A 17561-nucleotide genomic window follows, 5' to 3' on the forward strand; every position below is an offset into this window, starting at 1 on the left:
CATGGCTTTATGGTCAGAGAAGATGCTTTGTAATATTTCGATGTTTTGGATTCTGTTAAGGCTTGCTTTATGACCTAATACATGGTCTGTTCTAGTGAATGTTCCATATGCATTGGAAAAGAAAGTATACTTGGCTGCTGTTGGGTGGAGTGTTCTTCATATGTCTGTGAGGTCAAGTTGATTCATCGTGGTATTTAGATCTTCCATATCTTTATTGGAAACTGTGGTGGCATAGTGGTTAGCAGTTCCAGTCCACCAAGGTACTCCTTGGAAGCTCTATGGGGCAGTTCTACTCTGTCCTGTAGGGTCACTATGAGTCAGAATTGATTTGACAGCAGTAGGTTTGTTTTTTTGGTTTTCGTGTTTTTATTGAGCTTCTTTGTGAATGTTCTGTTCTTCACTAAAAGTGGTGTGTTAAAGTCTCCTCCTATCGTTGTGAGGCTGTCTGTCTCGCTTTTCAACAGTGTTAATGTATTTTGAAGCCCTGTCGTTGGGTGGGTAAATATGTAATATGGTTATATCCTCCTGGTACATTGTCCCCTTAGTCATTATATAGTGTCCTTCTGTATCCTTTGTGGTGGATTTAACTTTAAAGTCTATTTTGTGAGAAATTAATATTGCTACTTCTGTTCTTTTTTGATTGTTGTTTGCTCGATATTTTTTCCATCCTTTGAGTTTTTGTTTGTTTGTGTCTTTAAGTCTAAGGTGTGTCTCTTGTAGGCAGCGTATAGATGGATCTTTTTTTTTTTTTTAACCCATTCTGCTGCCTTCTGCCTCTTTATTGGTGCATTCAGTCCATTTACATTCAGCATAATTATGGATAGGTATGTGTTTAGTGCCGTTTTTTTGTGTGTTGTTGACAGTTTCTTTTTTCTGCTTCATTTTTTGTGCTGAGAAGTTTTTCTTTATATATTTTTTTCTCTTTTTCATTGTTGTTGATTTTGTTTTTGCTGAGTTCTTATGTTTTTCTTGTATTTTATTTTGATGTGTAGGATTGGTAGCCTCCTTTGTGGTTACCTTAATATTTACCCCTATTTTTCTAAGTTTAAACCTAATTTTATTTCTTTATGTTGCCTTAACTTCCTCTCCATATGAAAAGTCTATGACTACATTTCTTAATTCCTCTTTTTTGATTAAATGTTGTCATCTTTTACATAATGACATTGCTGTTTCCCTGTTTTGAGTGTTTTTTTTATCTTGATTTATTTTTGTGATTTCCTTGTCCGGGTTGACATCTGACGGCCCTGTCCATTGTTCTAGTCTTGGGTTGATACCTGATATTATTGATTTTCTAACCAAAGATCTCCCTTTAGTATTTCTTTTAGTTTTGGTTTGGTTTTTATGAATTCACTAAACTTCTGTTTATCTTGAAACGTCCTAATTTTGCCTTAATATTTGAGAGACAGTTTTTTTTTGGATGTATGATTCTTGGCTGGCAGTTTTTTTCCTTCAAGGCTTTATATATGTCATCCCATTGCCTGCATGGTTTCTGCTGTGTAGTCCGGGCTTATTCTTATTGACTCTCCTTTGTAGGTGACTTTTCATTTATCCCTAGCTGCTCTTAAAATTCTCTCTTTATCTTTGGTTTTGGCCAGTGTGATTATAATATGTCTTGGTGACTTTCTTTTGGGATCTGCCTTGTTTGGGGCTCGATGAGCATCTTTGATAGGTATCTTCTTACCTTTCATGATATTGGGGAAGTTTTCACCCTGCAAATCTTCAACAATTCTCTCTCCGTTTTCTGTTCTCCCTCCCTTCTGGTACTTCAGTCACTCATAGGTTATTTCTCTTGATAGAGTCGCACAGCGTTCTTAGGTTTTCTTCATTTTTTTAATTATTTTATTTACTTTGTCTTCTAATATATTGGTGCCAAGTGTTTTATCTTCAGTCTCAGTAATTCTGACTTCTTTTTCCTCAGTTCTGCTCCTCTTTCTATTGAGTTGTCTAACTCTGAAATTTTATTGTTAATCTTGTGAGTTTCTGATTGCTGTCTCTCTGTGGATTCTTGCAGCCTATTAAATTTTTCATTATGCTCTTGAATAACCTTCTTAATTTCCCCCACTATCTTATCTGTGTGTTCCTTGGCTTGTTCTGCATTTTGCCTCATCTCCTTCCTGATCTCTTGAAGAGTTTTGTAAATTTATCTTTTGTATTCTGCCTCTGGTATTTCCAGGAATACCTCTTCGTCCAGAAGATTCTTTGATTCTTTGTTTTGAGAGCTTTTTCGAATGGTCATGGTCTTTGATATTGACTGTTGTCTCCAAGCCATCTGTAAGTTATTGTATTAATTTATGTTTGCTTACTGTATCCTAGCTTCTTGCTTTGCTTTTTTTAGATATTCCCAAATAGGCTGCTTGAGAGAGCTAGCTTGATAATTTGCACCTTTGAAGCTCTAATGTCCTGTCACCGGATGGCTAGAGCTGTTACCACGTATATTAGCCTAGGAGTCCATTCACCTTTCTTGTATGGATACAGCTCAGGTATCCAGGTAGTTGGTCATCAAGTGTGTGGTGCAGGTTCTGTCCTACAGTCTTAGAGGGGCAAGGGTGATTGGTATAGGAATAGGTACCTGGTTGCAGCAGGGGTTCATGCCCTGAGCAAGGCAGGGGGCTGACAACCTTCCCCGAGTGTCTGTGAGGAAGGCGCATCCCTGTTCCCTAGAGCCCGTAGGTGGTTCAGCTCTGCAGCTGGACCATGGGCATCCAGTGCTTTTGGTTGTAGGAACTGGGAGGCATCACTTATCCTTCGACCCCTGTTGAGGCTGGCTAGGTAGCATGGGTGGAGCCATCAGTCCTCAGGCCCAATGTGGGTAGGTGATGACGCTTTTTAATAGGCAGGGTGGTGTCAAATGTCAAAAAACTGCCTCTCCACCACATAGCTGAAACAGTTGAAGCCAGATCTTAGGCTACATACACTGTTGCAGTCTGCCAACCAGGGCCTAAGCTCCTGAAATGGGTCCCCACAGGTCTGTGCAGGGGTGAAAGGCATTCAGAGTCTGTGGACCATTTGTGCCTGGACAGGAGGCACTTCTGTCCTGAGTTCCCAGCTTAGGGGAGCTGGAAGATTATCTTTTCTCCCAGGTGTTACTTTATTCCCTCTCCAAGGCTGGGAGAACGGCTCAGGACGTGCAGCAGGACTTATCTCAGGTCCAGGGAAATCGACAGCCACTGAAGCCGGCTTTGAGGCTAGGGGCACGGTAAATTAGATGCACCTACTTACCTTTTGCTGAGGGTGCTGTTCTTCTCTGATTCTGGACGTGAATGTAGACTGTACGGCTTGCTGTCTGTCCCTGAGGAACCCGCATCCTGAATACTACTGCCAGCCCCGCTGCGTTCGCGTCACGGGGTCGTGCCTGAGGGGCTTCAGTTCCCACTGGGTCAAGTCTGGCAACTCCTCGCCACTTCTGCACTGCCTGTCCTTGCCACAGCTGTTCAGTCTGTTTTCCTAACTTTGCCTTTGATGTTCAGGGCTCCTAACCTGTGATATATATAATCGTTCACCCATTTTTTCTGGGCTTTGTTATAAGAGGGATCACCAGAAGCGTCTGACTACTCCACCATCTTGGCCCTGCCCTGTCATTTGGTTTCTTGAGTGCTGCTTCTATGTATGTTGATTATTCATCCAAGAAGAAAGAAATGCTTGACAAATTCAGTTTCTTCCTCATTTATCCTGGTGGTGTTTATTGGTCTAGTTGTAAGGATTTTTGTTTTCTTTATATTCTGAAGTAATCCATACTGAAGATTGTTTTCTTTTACCTTCATCAGTAAGTGCTTCATTCGTCTTAATTTTTAGCAAGCAAGATTGTATCCTCTGCATTTGGCAGGTTGTTAATGAGTCTTCCTCCAGTCCTGGTGCTGTGTTCTTCATATAGCCCAGCTTCTCAGATTATTTGTTCATCATATAAGTTGAATAAGTAAGGTGACAGAATACAACTTGCTGCATACCTTTTTTAGTTTTAAACTATGCAATATTCCCTTGCTCTCTTCAAACTACTGCCTCTTAATCCATGCACAGGTTCCTCATGAGCACAATTAGGTGTTCTGGAATTCTCATAACCTGCAATTTGTTAAGATCCACACAGTTGAATGCCTTTGCGTAGTCGATAAAACATAGGTAAACATCCTATTGGTATTCTGTGTTTTTGGCCGAGATCTGTATGACATCAGCAGTGATATCCCTCATTTCATGTCTGAACCTGGCTTCAACTTCTGGAAGTTCCCTGTTGATTTATGGCTGCAGTCATTTTTTAATTATCTTCAGCAAAAGTTTACTGGCATGTGATATTAATGATATTGTTAGGTAATTTCCGCATTCTGTTTGATCGCCCTTCTTTGAAATGGGCACGAATATGAATCTCTTCTAGTCAGTTGGCCAGGTAGCTGTCTTCCAGATTTCTTGTCATAGGTAAGTAAGCGCTTCCAGAGTTGCATGTGTTTGTTGAAGCCCCGCAATTGGTATTCTGTCAATTCCTGGAGTCTTCTTTCCGTCATTGCCTTCAGCGCAGTTTGTACTTCTTCCATCAGTATCACCGGGTCTTGATCACATACTACCTCTTGAAATGGTTGAATGTTGACCAGTTCTTTTTGGTGCAGTAGCTCTGTGTATCCCTTCCATTTTCTTTTGATGCTTCCTGCATTGTTTAGTTTTTTACCCAAAGAATCCTTCAGTTTGCAACTTGAGGCTTTCAGCTTGAGAAATGCCAATGATGTTCTTTCCTTTTGGTTTTCTAACTCCAGGTCTTTGCACATTTCATTATAATACTTGTCTTCTTGAGCTGCCCTTTGAAATCTTCTATTCAGCTTTTACTTCATTTCTTCTGTTTGCTTTACTCTGTGCTTAAGAGAAAGTTTCGGAGTCTCTCTGACATCCACTTTGTTTTTCCTGTCATTTTAATGACCTTTCATTTTCTTCACGTATAATGTCCTCGATGTCATCCTACAACTCTTCTGGTCTTTGGCCTTTATTGTTCAGTGTGTCACGTATGTTCTTGAGATGGTCTTTAAATTCAGGTGAGATGTATTCAAGGTCGTACTTCGGCTCTCGTAGACTTGATTTGATTTTCTGTAGCTTCAGTTTGAACTTGTATGTGAGCAATTGATGATCCCTTCTGTGGTCAGCCCCTGGCTTTGTCTGGACTGGTAGTATCGAGGTTCTCCATCATCTCTTTGCACAGATATAGTTGATTTGATTCTTGTGTAAGCCATCTGGTGAGGTCCATGCATACAGCTGTCGTTTGTGTTGTTGAAAAATCTATTTCTAATGAATAGTTCGTTGGTCTTGCAGAATTCCATCATGCAACCTTCAGCATCATTCCTATCACCAAGGCTGTATTTTGTAGCTACTGATGCTCCTTTGTTCCACCTTTCACATTCCAATTATTATCATATTCTGTAATCGTCATGCATCTTGATTGCATGTTCGATCAGTTTCATCCTGCAGCAGATTGTAAAAATCTTCGATTTCTTTAACATTTGTGGTTGGTATGTAAATTTGAATAATAGTCATATAAACGGACAGTATTGTACTTCAGAATAGATCTTGAAATGTTCTTTTTGATAATAAGTGCAATGCTATTATTCCTCAATTTGTTATTCCGGCTGTAGTAGACCACATGGTTGTTGGGTTCAAAATGGCCAATACTCACCAATGCCTGGGATATTGATCTTCAAGCATCCCGTTTCATTTTGGACAACGTTCAGTTTTTCTTGATTCATACTTTGTACATTCCATGTTCTGATTATCATTGCATGTTTACAGTTCTTTCCATTTTGAGTCATTCCCCATTAGCAAATGAAGATTCAGAAGGCTTTTACTCCATACGTGTCATTAAGGCTGACTCTACTCTGAGCAGGTAGCTCTTTCCCAGTCGTATTTTGAGTTCCTTCCAAGCTGTGGGGTCATCTTCCAGCGCTGTATCAGACAGTGTTCTGTTGTTATCCGTAAGGTTTTCTTTGGCGAATTTCCACCACCCATCTTTCAGTGTGTTGTATTGTAGTGGCTTTTGTGTTGCTACGATGCTGGAAGCTATGCCGCTGGTATGTCAAGTGCCATTAGGGTCACCCATGGTGGACAAGTTTCAGTGGAGCGTCCAGACTAAGACAGACTAGGAAAAAGGCTTGGCAATCTACTTCTGAAAATCACCCAGTGGAAACATTACGGGTAATAACAACTCTTCCTGCTTTCTTTAAAAAGTGGATGAGTGGGACGTTTTATATTTCTCTTAAGCAAACAGATAGAACTAAATTGCCTTTTACCGAAGTTACTTTAATAGCTTTTTAAGTCAGCTGGCCTCGTCCTTAGAAGAAGCGCTCCGCCTTTGATGAAGTTAGTCTAAACAAATTTATCACCTAACAGATAATACACTGTATTTTAGTATAAGAAGGAATGACATGATGTGGAGAAGCTCTTCATAGCTTCTTTTTAAGCCAATTACGGTTATTAATATTTTGAAATTATTGAAAAACAAGTTCTTAAAATGAAAGCAAGATTTTTTTATTTCTTTTTTAAAACTCAGGTGAAGTGAAAGTGCTGTTGTCTTCTGAGACACCAATTGAAGGAAAGAAAATGTCCTTTGTAAATGATCTTACGATAACTCGAGATGGGAGGAAAATTTATTTTACAGATTCTAGCAGCAAATGGCAAAGACGGGATTATCTGCTTTTGATTATGGAGGGAACGGACGATGGACGGTAAGTATATATTTCAGGACTTTTACTCAGTTATGTAATCAGCCAGGCAGGCTAGCTTCAGCAGAGTTTGTTACTTCTAGGAGATCCTTGGAGTGTTTCTTAAGATTAGACCTTAAGGACTTCTGGGAACAGGTTACAGAGGAAACAGACAGGGCAAGATGTTCTCCTTACTTTCTCTTTTGAAGACATATAAAATTAAAATAGGACTTATGGTAAATATTTTCTTCCATGTGATGGTTATCTCTTTAAAGGTTTTCATATTAATGGTCTATCTAGTGAGCAGACCAGCACTGTAACTCTAAGGGGTTAAACTTGTGTATGTGTGGTGTTTGCTGTTTCATTCAGACTGGTTTGGTTTGCCTGTGGAAGAGGGGCCTGCTAATGAAGGCCTATAGCCTGGGGCAGCCTTATAGGAGGCTAGATGGGAATTTAGTGTGGGGATGTACTGGAAGGAGGAATCCATGTGATGCCTGGTGCTCTAGACTGGAGCATGATGGACTCCCCAGGATCCTGACTGCCTTCTGTCTCTCTGCCCTGTCTGCTCTGCTTGAGGTGGACCTGTGAGGCTGGACACAGAGAGGGTATGGATTCTGAACTAAAGAAGCGGGGTGTTGAGAGCATGGTGTATGCATGGGTTTGATAAAACATTGGCTTCTCTGCTGGGAACTGAGTCTGTGGCATATGTGGCTGGCCAGGTGTGCCCATCTGGCTTCCTTCCTCACAGCCAACAGTGCTTGTGTGGGAAGATGTCTCCCCCAAGATTCCCAGTTTGGAACTGTTCAAAGAGGTGCACAACGGCAGGTACTCAGAGCCAGCTGCCCTTGGCTGTGCCTGTTTAAACAGCCTCGCCTGCTGAGACACTAGCACCCATTTTGGGACACTCCTGTTGTAGTTCTTGCTGCCTCTGAAGTTCACTGGGCTTGAACCACACTGACTCCAGCTGCTGCAGGCAGGGCTGTCAGGCTTACCACAAGCAGAGGAGCCCACTACCCCTAGTCCTGGGACGCTCAAGGGAAGGCTCATATGGTCCAGAGGGGGAACAGTGGACAGATGAGCACATTAAATAAAACTGCTGCCAGGTAGTGGTATGCCGGCCCCACAGGAAGTACGTGCTGATGGGGCCAGGGGTGTGAAGCCCCCTCCTGGTGTTTCCGAGGCAGCCTGGCCATCAACTGACCCAATGAAACTGTAGTTCTTGGCAGCCTTCAGGAGACCCTGCAAGCAGGCTGACTTCAGGTTGATCCCCTTGGGGGGGCTCCCCTTGGGGGGCTCCTGTGAGGCTGGAAACATGACGGCCCTCCCTGGTGCACAGCCAACCCCTCAGACTGTGTAGGGTGCTGAGGTCTGCCCTGGATGGGGCGGCTCCAGGGGCCTTTCAATACTCGAGTGTGAGGCTGAGTCACCTGAAGGACCAGAAGGGGGGCAAAGCCCCAGACTAGTGAGAGGCCGTGGGGTCTCCACATTGGTGACCCTCCACTTTTGTCATTCCTCAGCCTGCTAGAGTATGACACTGTGACCAAGGAAGTGAAAGTCTTAATGGAGCAGTTGCAGTTCCCTAATGGAGTCCAGCTTTCTCCAGCAGAGGACTTTGTCCTGGTGGCAGAAACAACCATGGCAAGGATTAGAAGGTACGTGCAGTGTTAGCAGAGCTGCCGGCTGCTCACAGAGCTGGCTCTACCCCAGGTGGAAGGGTATGCTGACTGACAGAGCCTAGGCTGCAGCAGGCCCCTCCTGCTCATGCAGTCACGCTCTCCAGGGATGTGTGTTCTCTCTCCCACCTCTGAATGTCTGTTGGTCTGTGAGTGCTGCTTGACCTAATGGCATCCCAACCCCCAGTGTTCACAGGGCTCTCCTGCACTCCAGCTGGCCCTCCTTGCGAGGGTCCCTTTTTGTAAGCTTCGCCTTCCTAAACTTTATCTGGACTGATACTAGCCTCTTGCTTGGCTAAAACTTTTTCCTTAGATTGGGGGCTACTGCTCAATGGATACTTGGGTGAATTTTTCAGGTTCTACGTGTCTGGTCTGATGAAGGGAGGGGCAGATATGTTCGTGGAGAACATGCCTGGATTTCCAGACAACATCCGGCCCAGCAGCTCCGGCGGATACTGGGTCAGCATGGCGGCGATCCGCTCTAACCCAGGGTTTTCCATGTTGGATTTTTTATCCGAGAGACCCTGGATTAAAAAAATAATTTTTAAGGTAACTAAAAACTACAGTTCCAAAAACAAAATGAAAATGCATCTAATTGTGATCTTTTGACATTTTTAGCCCTAAAAAATTCTAGTTCTACTTATGTTATTACTTTTTTTTTTTTTTTGGTGAAGATATACACAGCAAATCCACTCCCATTCTACACTGTCTGGACAATGATCAGTGACATTGGCTACATTCTTCACATTTTGTCAACACTGTCATTATTTCTATTCTAGTTATTTCCATTTATTTAATCTCCCTGCCCCCCTCAGCCTTCTCATCTATATTTTAAAACAGCTATCGACCTTTAGGGTTGCTGTGAGTCAGGATTGATGCGACGGCAGTGGGTTTTTAATGGGTTTTATTGACCTTTTGGTCTTACATGGATTTTTTTTTTTTTTTCAGGTAATGCAATACCCAAAGGTGGCAATCTTTTCTTTTTTTTTCCTAAGTTTTATTTATTTTGTTGTTGTTGAGAATATACACAGCAAAACATACAATTCAACAGTTTCTACAGGTACAATTTAGTGACATTGATTATTTTCAAGTAGTGCAACTATTCTCACTCCCCTTTTCTGAGTTGTTCCTCCCTCATTAACGTGAACTCACTGCCCCCAAAGCTCTTGTCTAATCTTTCCAGTTGCTGTTGTTAATTTGATCCCGTGTGGAAAGTTCTGAAAAGAACATGATGCTCAACACAGACCTCTTTTACTAGTTAAGCTAAACTGTTGTTTGATTTCCACATGATTTTAGGGTATATTTTTAGTTTAAGGTTTAAAGATTATCTCAGGGCAGTGGTTTCAGGGGTTCATCCACCCTCTGTGGCTCCAGAAAGTTTAGAGTCTATGAGAATTTGAAAATCTGTTCTCCATTTTCCTCCTTTTGATCAGGATTCTTCTATGGAATCTTTGATCAAAACATTCAGTAATGGTAGCCAGGCACTTTCCAGTTCTTCTGGTCTCAAGGCAAAGGAGGCAGTTGTTCATGGAGACGATTAGCCGCATAGTCCATATCCTCCTCCTGTTCCTGACTCTCCCCCTTCCTCTATTGCTCCGGGTGAATGGGTACCAGTTGTTGTGCCTTGGATGGCTGCTTGCAAGCTTTTAAGACCCCAGGCGCTATGCAACAAAGCAGGAGGTAGAACAGAAGCACTAAACATACTATTAGGCCAGTGAACTGGGATGTCCCATGAAGCCATGATCCTAAACTTCCAAACCAAGGAACCAAATCCCATGAGGTGTTTGGTTGTACATAAACAGCCTCAGCAGCTACTCTTCTCTTTGGTCGTTGTTATAAATATGTCTGTCATACAACTTTTGCTAATTCACCCTTTTACAGGTATACAACTTACTGACAGCAATTACAGTAATTGGTTTTGCAGCCCTACCTTTAATTGACGTGATTTTTCCTTCACCCCTACCCTTGCTTTTCCCCCTCTCTCCTACCCCCAGTAACCACTAATAAACTTTATTCTCTATACTTTTGCCTTTTCTTGTCTTTTTATGTAAGTAAGATTATACAATATTTGTCCTTTTGTGATTGGCTTATTTCACTCAGCATAATGTCTTCAAGCTCTGCTCATACTGTAGCATGTATCAAGACTTCATTTCTCCTACTGGCTGGTTCGTATTCCACTGTATGTGTGTACCACATTCTATTTATCTATTCGTCTGTCAATGGGTATTTAGGTTGTTTCCATCATTTTGCTATTGTGAATAGTGCTGCAGTGAACATAGGTGTGCATATGTCTGTTTGTGTCACTTGTGTTAGATCCCTAGGGTATATACATACCTAGGAGTGGGATTGCTGGGTCATACGGCAGCTCTACCTCTAGCTTTTGAGGAACTGCCAGACTGTTCTGCACAATAGCTGCACCATTTTGCATTCCCACCAGCAATGGATGAGGGTTCTAGTTTCTCTACATCCCCCACCCCCACTTGGCATTTTCTGTTCTTTTTTTATTAATCTTACCCATCCTGTTGTTACTGTTGTTAGGTGCCGTTGAGTCGGTTCCGACTCATAGCGACCCCATGCACAACAGAATGAAACACTGCCCAGTCCTGAGCCATCCTTAAAATCGTTGTTATGCTTGAGCTCATTGTTGCAGCCACTGTGTCAGTCCACCTCGTTGAGGGTCTTCCTCTTTTCCGCTGACCATGTACTCTGCCAAGAATGATGTCCTTCTCCAGGGACTGATCTCTCCTGACAACATGTCCAAAGTATGTAAGACTCAGTCTCACCATCCTTGCTTCTAAGGAGCATTCTGGTCGTACTTCTTCTAAGACAGATTTGTTCTTTTGTCCCGCACGTGTCTGTCAGTTTGTCATACTGTGGGGGCTTGTGTGTTGCTGTGATGCTGGAAGCTACACCACCGGTATTCATATACCAGCAGGGTCACCCATGGAGGACAGGTTTCAGCTGAGCTTCCAGACTAAGAAGCTAAGAAGGACCTGGCAGTCTACTTCTGAAAAGCATTAGCCAGTGAAAACCTTATGAATAGCAGCAGAACATTGTCTGATATAGTGTTGGAAGATGAGCCCCCCAGGTTGGAAGGCACTCAAAAGATGACTGCGGAAGAGCTGCCTCCTCAAAGTAGAGTCGACCTTAATGACATGGATGGAGTCAAGCTTTTGGGACCTTCATTTGCTGATGTGGCATGACTCAGAATGAGAAGAAACAGCTGCAAACGTCCATTAATAATTGGAACCTGGAATGTACGAACTATGAATCTAGGAAAATTAGAAATCGTCAGAAATGAAATGGAATGCATAAACATCAATATCCTAGGCATTAGTGAGCTGAAATGGACTGGTTTTGGCCATTTTGAATCGGACAATCATATCGTCTACTATGCTGGGAATGACAACTCAAAGAGGAATGGTGTTGCATTTATCGTCAAAAAGAACGTTTCATAATCTATCCTGAAGTACAATGCTATCCATCCTAAAAACCCAAAAAAATGTTATCCATCCTAGTGGGAGTGAAATGTTATGTCATCGTGGTTTTGATTTCCATTTTTCTGTCAGGTGATGTTGAACATCTTTTCAAGTATCTGTTTGACCATTTAATTTTCCTCTTTGGTGAAGTGTCTGTTCATGTCCTTTGCCCAGTTTTTGATTGGGTTATTTGTCTTTTTGTTGTTAAGTTGTAGAAGCTTTATATGCAGGCAGTTCCCGGATTATGAACAAATTCTATTCCTAAGTCTGTCTTTGAGTCGAATTTGTACCTAAGTCAAAACAGGTGCGGTTCATATCCAATGCCAGTTAGTCAAATGTTTGCCATAGTATATGTACATACCTTTGTATGTATAAAAGATATTAAAGAGATGCTTCCAGATACACTAGAACATCTTTAACATGATGCAGTAGTAATAATTTAAGTGTGTCACAACCTCGTGCCCCTTTGTTATTATGAATCAGTGTATGTACCTCAAATTTTTAATATACTAGGCTTTACAAGGATTGGTTTGTAACTACGAGTTGTACATAAGTCGGATGTTTGTAACCTGGGGACTGCCTATATGTTTTAGGTATTAGGCCCTTGTCGGAAATCCTGGTGGTATAGTGGTTAAGAGCTACAGCTGCTAACCAAAAGGTCAGCCGTTTGAATCCATCAGGCGCTCCTTGGAAACCCTATGGGGCAGCCCTACTGTCTGATAGGGTTGTTAAGAGTAAGAACCGACTCCATGGCAGTGGGCTTGGTTTTTGTTTGGTTTTGGTTATCTCAAAGATTTTTTTCCGGTTGGTGGGTTGTATATTCTTTCAATAAAGTCTTTTTGTGACCATAAATATTTAACTTTTATGAGGTCCCAGTTGTCTGTTTTGTTTTCTTTTGCTTGTGTATTCATTGCTGTGTTTGATAATTTGGCATTGAAAAAAATTAGGTCCCAACGCTTTGCTCCTATATTTTCTTCCAAGAACTTTATGGTTTTAGATTTAACATTTAGGTCCTTGACCCATTTTGAATTAGTTTTTGTGTATGATGTGAGGTATGGATTTTGTTTTTCTGCATGTGGAATCCAGTTTTGCCAGCACCATTTGTTGAAGAGACTGTCCCTTCCCATTGATTGGATTTGGGTCCCTTGTCGAAAATCAATAGATCGTGGAGGTTTGGATTTATTTTTGGGTTTTCAGTTCTCTTCAATTGGTTTGTGTGTCTATTTTGTTAAACTATTGCCAGGCTATTTTGATTACTATAGCTGTGTAATATGTTCTGAAGTCAGGAAGTGTGTAGCCCCCTGCTGGGCTCGAGCATAACAACAATCATGAGGATAGTGCAGGACCAGGCAGTGTTTCGTTCTGTTGTACGTAGGGTCACTATGAGTTGGAAGCAAATCGATGGCACTTAACAACAATGACGTATGATGCCGAGCATCTTTTCTCTTTTTTTTCTGTGTATCTCCTTGGTAAAGTGTTTGTTCAGGTCTTTTGCTCATTTTGTAATTGGGTTTTTTTTCTTATTGTTGAATATTGAGAGTTCTTTGTATATTTTGGATACAAGTCCTTTATCAGAGATTTTTTTTTTTTTATTGTGCTTTAAGTGAATGTTTACAAATCAAGTTGGACTCTCATACAAAAATTTATAAACACCTTGCTGTATACTCCTAATTGTTCTACCCCAGATGAGACAGCACAGTTCTTCCCTCCACTCTCTCTTTTCGTGTCCATTCGGCCAGCATCTGACCCTCTGTACCCTCTCCTCTCCTCTTCAGACGGGAGATGCCAACATAGTCTCATATGTCTACTTGATCCAAGAAACTTGTTCTTCACCGGTATCATTGTCTATCCCATAGTCCAGTCCAATCCCTGTCTGAAGAGTTGGCTTTGGGAATGGTTCCTGTCTTGGGCTAACAGAAGGTCTGGGGACCATGACCTCCGAGGTCATTCTAGTCTCAGTCAGAACATTAAGTCTGGTCTTTTTATGAGAATTTGGGGTCTGCATCCCACTGCTCTCCTGCTCCCTCAAGGGTTCTCTGTTGTGTTCCCTGTCAGGGCAGTCATCGGTTGTACCCAGGTACCATCTAGTTCTTCTGGTCTCAGGCTAATGTAGTCTCTGCTTTATGTAGCACCTTCTGCCTCTTGGGCTCATAATTACCTTGTGTCTTTGGTGTTCTTCATTCTCCTTTGCTCCAGGTGGGTTGAGGCCAATTGATGCATCTTAGATGGCTGCTTGCTTGCGTTTAAGACCACAGATGCCACTCTCCAAAGCGGGATGCAGAATGTTTTCTTAATAGATTTTATTATGCCGACTGACTTAGATGTACCCTGAAACCATGGTCCCCAAACCCCCACCCCTGCTACGCTGGTGTATGAAGCATTCAGTTTATTCAGCAAACTTCTTTTCTTTTGGTTTAGTCCAGCTGTGCTGACCTCTCCTGTATTGTGTGCCTTTCCCTTCACCTAAAATAGTTCATATGTACTGTCTAATTAGTGAAGACCTCTCGCCCTCCCTCCCTCCCTCCCTCCCTCCTCCCTCTCCCCTCTTGTAACCATCAAAAAATATTTTTTTCTCTGTTTAAACTGTTTCTCGAGTTCTTATAATAGTGGTCTTATACAATATTTGTCCTTTTGCAGCTGATTAATTTCACTCAGCATAATGCCTTCCAGATTCCTTCATGTTATGAAAGGTTTCATGGATTCATCATTGTTCTTTATCGCTGTGTAATATTCCATTGTGTGAATATACCATAATTTATCCATTCATCCATTGATGGGTACCTTGTTTGCTTCCATCTTTTTGCTGTTGTAAACAGTGCTGCAGTGAACATGGGTGTGCATATATCTGTTGGTGCAAGGGCTATTACTTCTCTAGGATATATTCCAAGTAGTGGGATTACAGGATAGTATGGTAGTTCTAGTTTTTTTTTTTTTAATTAATTTTTATTGTGTTTTAAGTGAAAGTTTACGAATCAGGTCAGTCTCTCATAAAAAAATTTACATACGCCTTACCATACACTCCTAATTGCTCTCCCTCCAATGAGACAGCACAGTTCATCCCTCCACTCACTCTCATGTCCAATCAGGTAGCTTCTGGCCCCCTCTGCCCTCTCATCCCTCCTCCAGACAGGAGATGCCAACATAGTCTTATGTGTCCACCTGATCCAAGAAGCTTGTTCTTCACAAGTATCATTTTCCATCCCCTATTCCAGTCCAATCCCTGTGTGAAGAGTTGGCTTTAGCAGTGGTTCCTGTCCTGGGCTAACAGAAGGTCTGGGGACCATGGCCTCCGGGGTCCCTCCAGTCCCAATCTGACCACAAAGTCTGGTCTTTTTATGAGAATTTGGGCTCTGCATCCCACTGCTCTCCTGCTGCTTCAGGGTTTCCCTGTTGAGTTGCCTGTCAGGGCAGTCATCGGTTGTGGCTGGGCACATCTAGTTCTGGCCTCAGGCTGATGTAGTCTCTGGTTTATGTGGTCCTTTCTGTCTCTTAGGCCCATGATTACCTTGTGTCTTTGGTGTTCCTCGTTCTTCCTTGCTCCAGGTGGGTTGGGACCAATTGATGCATCTTATTAGGTGGATGCTTGCTTGCGTTTAAGACCCCAGACACCACTCTCCAAAGAGGGATGCAGGATGTTTTCTTAATAGATTTTATTATGCCAGTTGACTTAGATGTCCCCTGAAACCATGGTCACCAGACCCCCGCCCCTGCTACGCTGGCCTTCAAAGCATTCAGTTTATTCAGGAAACGCCTTTGCTTTTGGTTTAGTCCAGTTGTGCCGTCCTCCTCTGTATTGTGTATTGTCTTTCCCTTCACCTAAAATAAAACTTATCTACTATCTAATTAGTGAATACCCCTCCCCCTCCCTCCCTCCCTCCTTTCCCCCTTTTGTAACCATCAAAGAATATTTTCTTCGTTGTTTAAACTGTTTCTCCAGTTCTTGTAATGGTGGTCTTATACAATATTTGACCTTCTGCAGTTGACTAATTTCACTCAGCATGATGTCTTCCAGGTATTTCCATGTTATGAAATGTTTCATGGATTCATCATTGTTCTTTATTGATGCATAGTATTCCACTCTGTGAATATACCATAGTTTATTTATCCATTCATTCGTTGACAGGCACCTTGGTTGCTTCCAACTTTTTGCTGTTGTAAACAGTGCTGCAGTGAACATGGGTGTGCATATATCTGTTCGTGTAAAGGCTCTTACTTCTCTAGAGTATATTCCAAAGAGTGGGATTGCTGGGTCGTATGGTAGTTCTATTTCTAGTATTTTAAGGAAGCGCCAAATCGATTTCCAAAGTGGTTGTACCATTTTACATTCCCACCAGCAGTGTGTAAGTGTTCCAGTCTCTCCACAGCCTCTCCAACATTTATTATTATGTGTTTTTTGGATTAATGCCAGCCTCGTTGCAGTGAGATGGAATCTCATTGTAGTTTTGATTTGCATTTCTCTAGTGGCTAACGATCGTGAGCATTTCCTCATATTAGCAGAATGAATGTCATTAATGAAGTGCCTGTTCATATCCTTTGCCCATTTTTTAATTCGGTTATTTGTCTTTTTGTGGTTGAGTTTTTGCAGAATTATATAGATTTTAGAGATCAGGTGCTGATAGGAAATGTCATAGCTAAAAACTTTTTCCCAGTCTGTAGGTAGTCTTTTTACTCTTTTGGTGAAGTCTTTGGATGAGTATTTGATTTTTAGGAGCTCCCAGTTTTCTGGTTTCTCTTCTGCATTTTTAGTAATGTTTTATATTCTGTTTATGCCATGTATTAGGGCTCCTAATGTCCCTATTTTTTCTTCCATGATCTTTATCGTTTTAGATTTTATGTTTAGGCCTTTGATCCATTTTGGGTTAGTTTTTGTGCATGGTGTGAGATATCGATCTTGTTTCATTTTTTTGCAGATGGATATCTAGTTATACCAGCAGCAGCGTTTGTTAAAAAGACTGTCTTTTCCCCACTTAACTAACTTTGGGCCTTTGTCAAGTATCAGCTGCTCATATGTGGATGGATTTATGTCTGAATTCTCAATTCTGTTCTGCTGGTCTATGTGTCTGTTGTACCAGTACCAGGCTGTTTAGACTACTGTGGCAATACAATAGGTTCTAAAATCAGATAGAGTGGGGTCTCCCACTTTGTTCTTCTTTTCCAGTAATGCTTTACTTACCCGGGGCATCTTTCCCTTCCATATGAAGTTGGTGATTTGTTTCTCCATCTCATTAAAAAATATCGTTGGAATTTGGATCAGAATTGCATTGTATCTGTAGATGTCTTTTGGTAGAATAGATGTTTTTACAATGTTAAGTCTTCCTATCCATGGGCAAGGTATGTTTTTCCACTTATGTAGGCCTCTTTTGGTTACTTGCGGTGGTGTCATGTAGTTTGCTTTGTATAGGTATTTTAAGTCTCTGGTAAGATTTATTCCTAAGTATTTTATGTTCTTGGGGGCTACTGTAAATGGTACTGATTTGGTGATTTCCTCTTGGATGTTCTTTTTGTTAGTGTAGAGGAATCCAACTGATTTTTGTGTGTTTATCTTGTATCCCGATACTCTGCTGAACTCTTCTACTAGCTTCAGTAGTTTTCTTTAGGATTCGGTAGGGTTTTCTGTGTATAAGGTCATGTCATGTGCAAACAGAGATATTTTTACTTCTTCCTTACCAATCTGGATGCCCTTTATTTCTTTATCTAGCCTAATTGCTCTGGCTAGGACCTCCAGCACAACGTTGAATAAGAGT

General features: G+C 41.7%; 1 protein-coding gene across 2 annotated transcripts in view; it reads left to right on the forward strand.

Moving 5' to 3' along the window:
• APMAP (adipocyte plasma membrane associated protein) overlaps positions 1-17561 on the forward strand; it is a 54610-nt gene that overhangs the window by 28558 nt on the left and 8491 nt on the right. The window contains exons 6-9 of one of the 2 annotated variants that reach the window (XM_064275701.1): positions 6515-6689; positions 8183-8317; positions 8695-8887; positions 10877-12082. In XM_064275701.1, coding sequence (XP_064131771.1) covers positions 6515-6689; positions 8183-8317; positions 8695-8887; positions 10877-10927 — 554 coding nt within the window. In that variant the 3' untranslated portion in view covers positions 10928-12082. Of the gene's footprint in view, positions 1-6514; positions 6690-8182; positions 8318-8694; positions 8888-10876; positions 12083-17561 lie in introns of those variants that run through there. The other variant, XM_003411608.4, reaches the window with a different exon arrangement.

Source organism: Loxodonta africana, chromosome 24 (assembly GCF_030014295.1).
Source record: "Loxodonta africana isolate mLoxAfr1 chromosome 24, mLoxAfr1.hap2, whole genome shotgun sequence".
NCBI classification, from domain to species: Eukaryota; Metazoa; Chordata; class Mammalia; order Proboscidea; family Elephantidae; genus Loxodonta; species Loxodonta africana.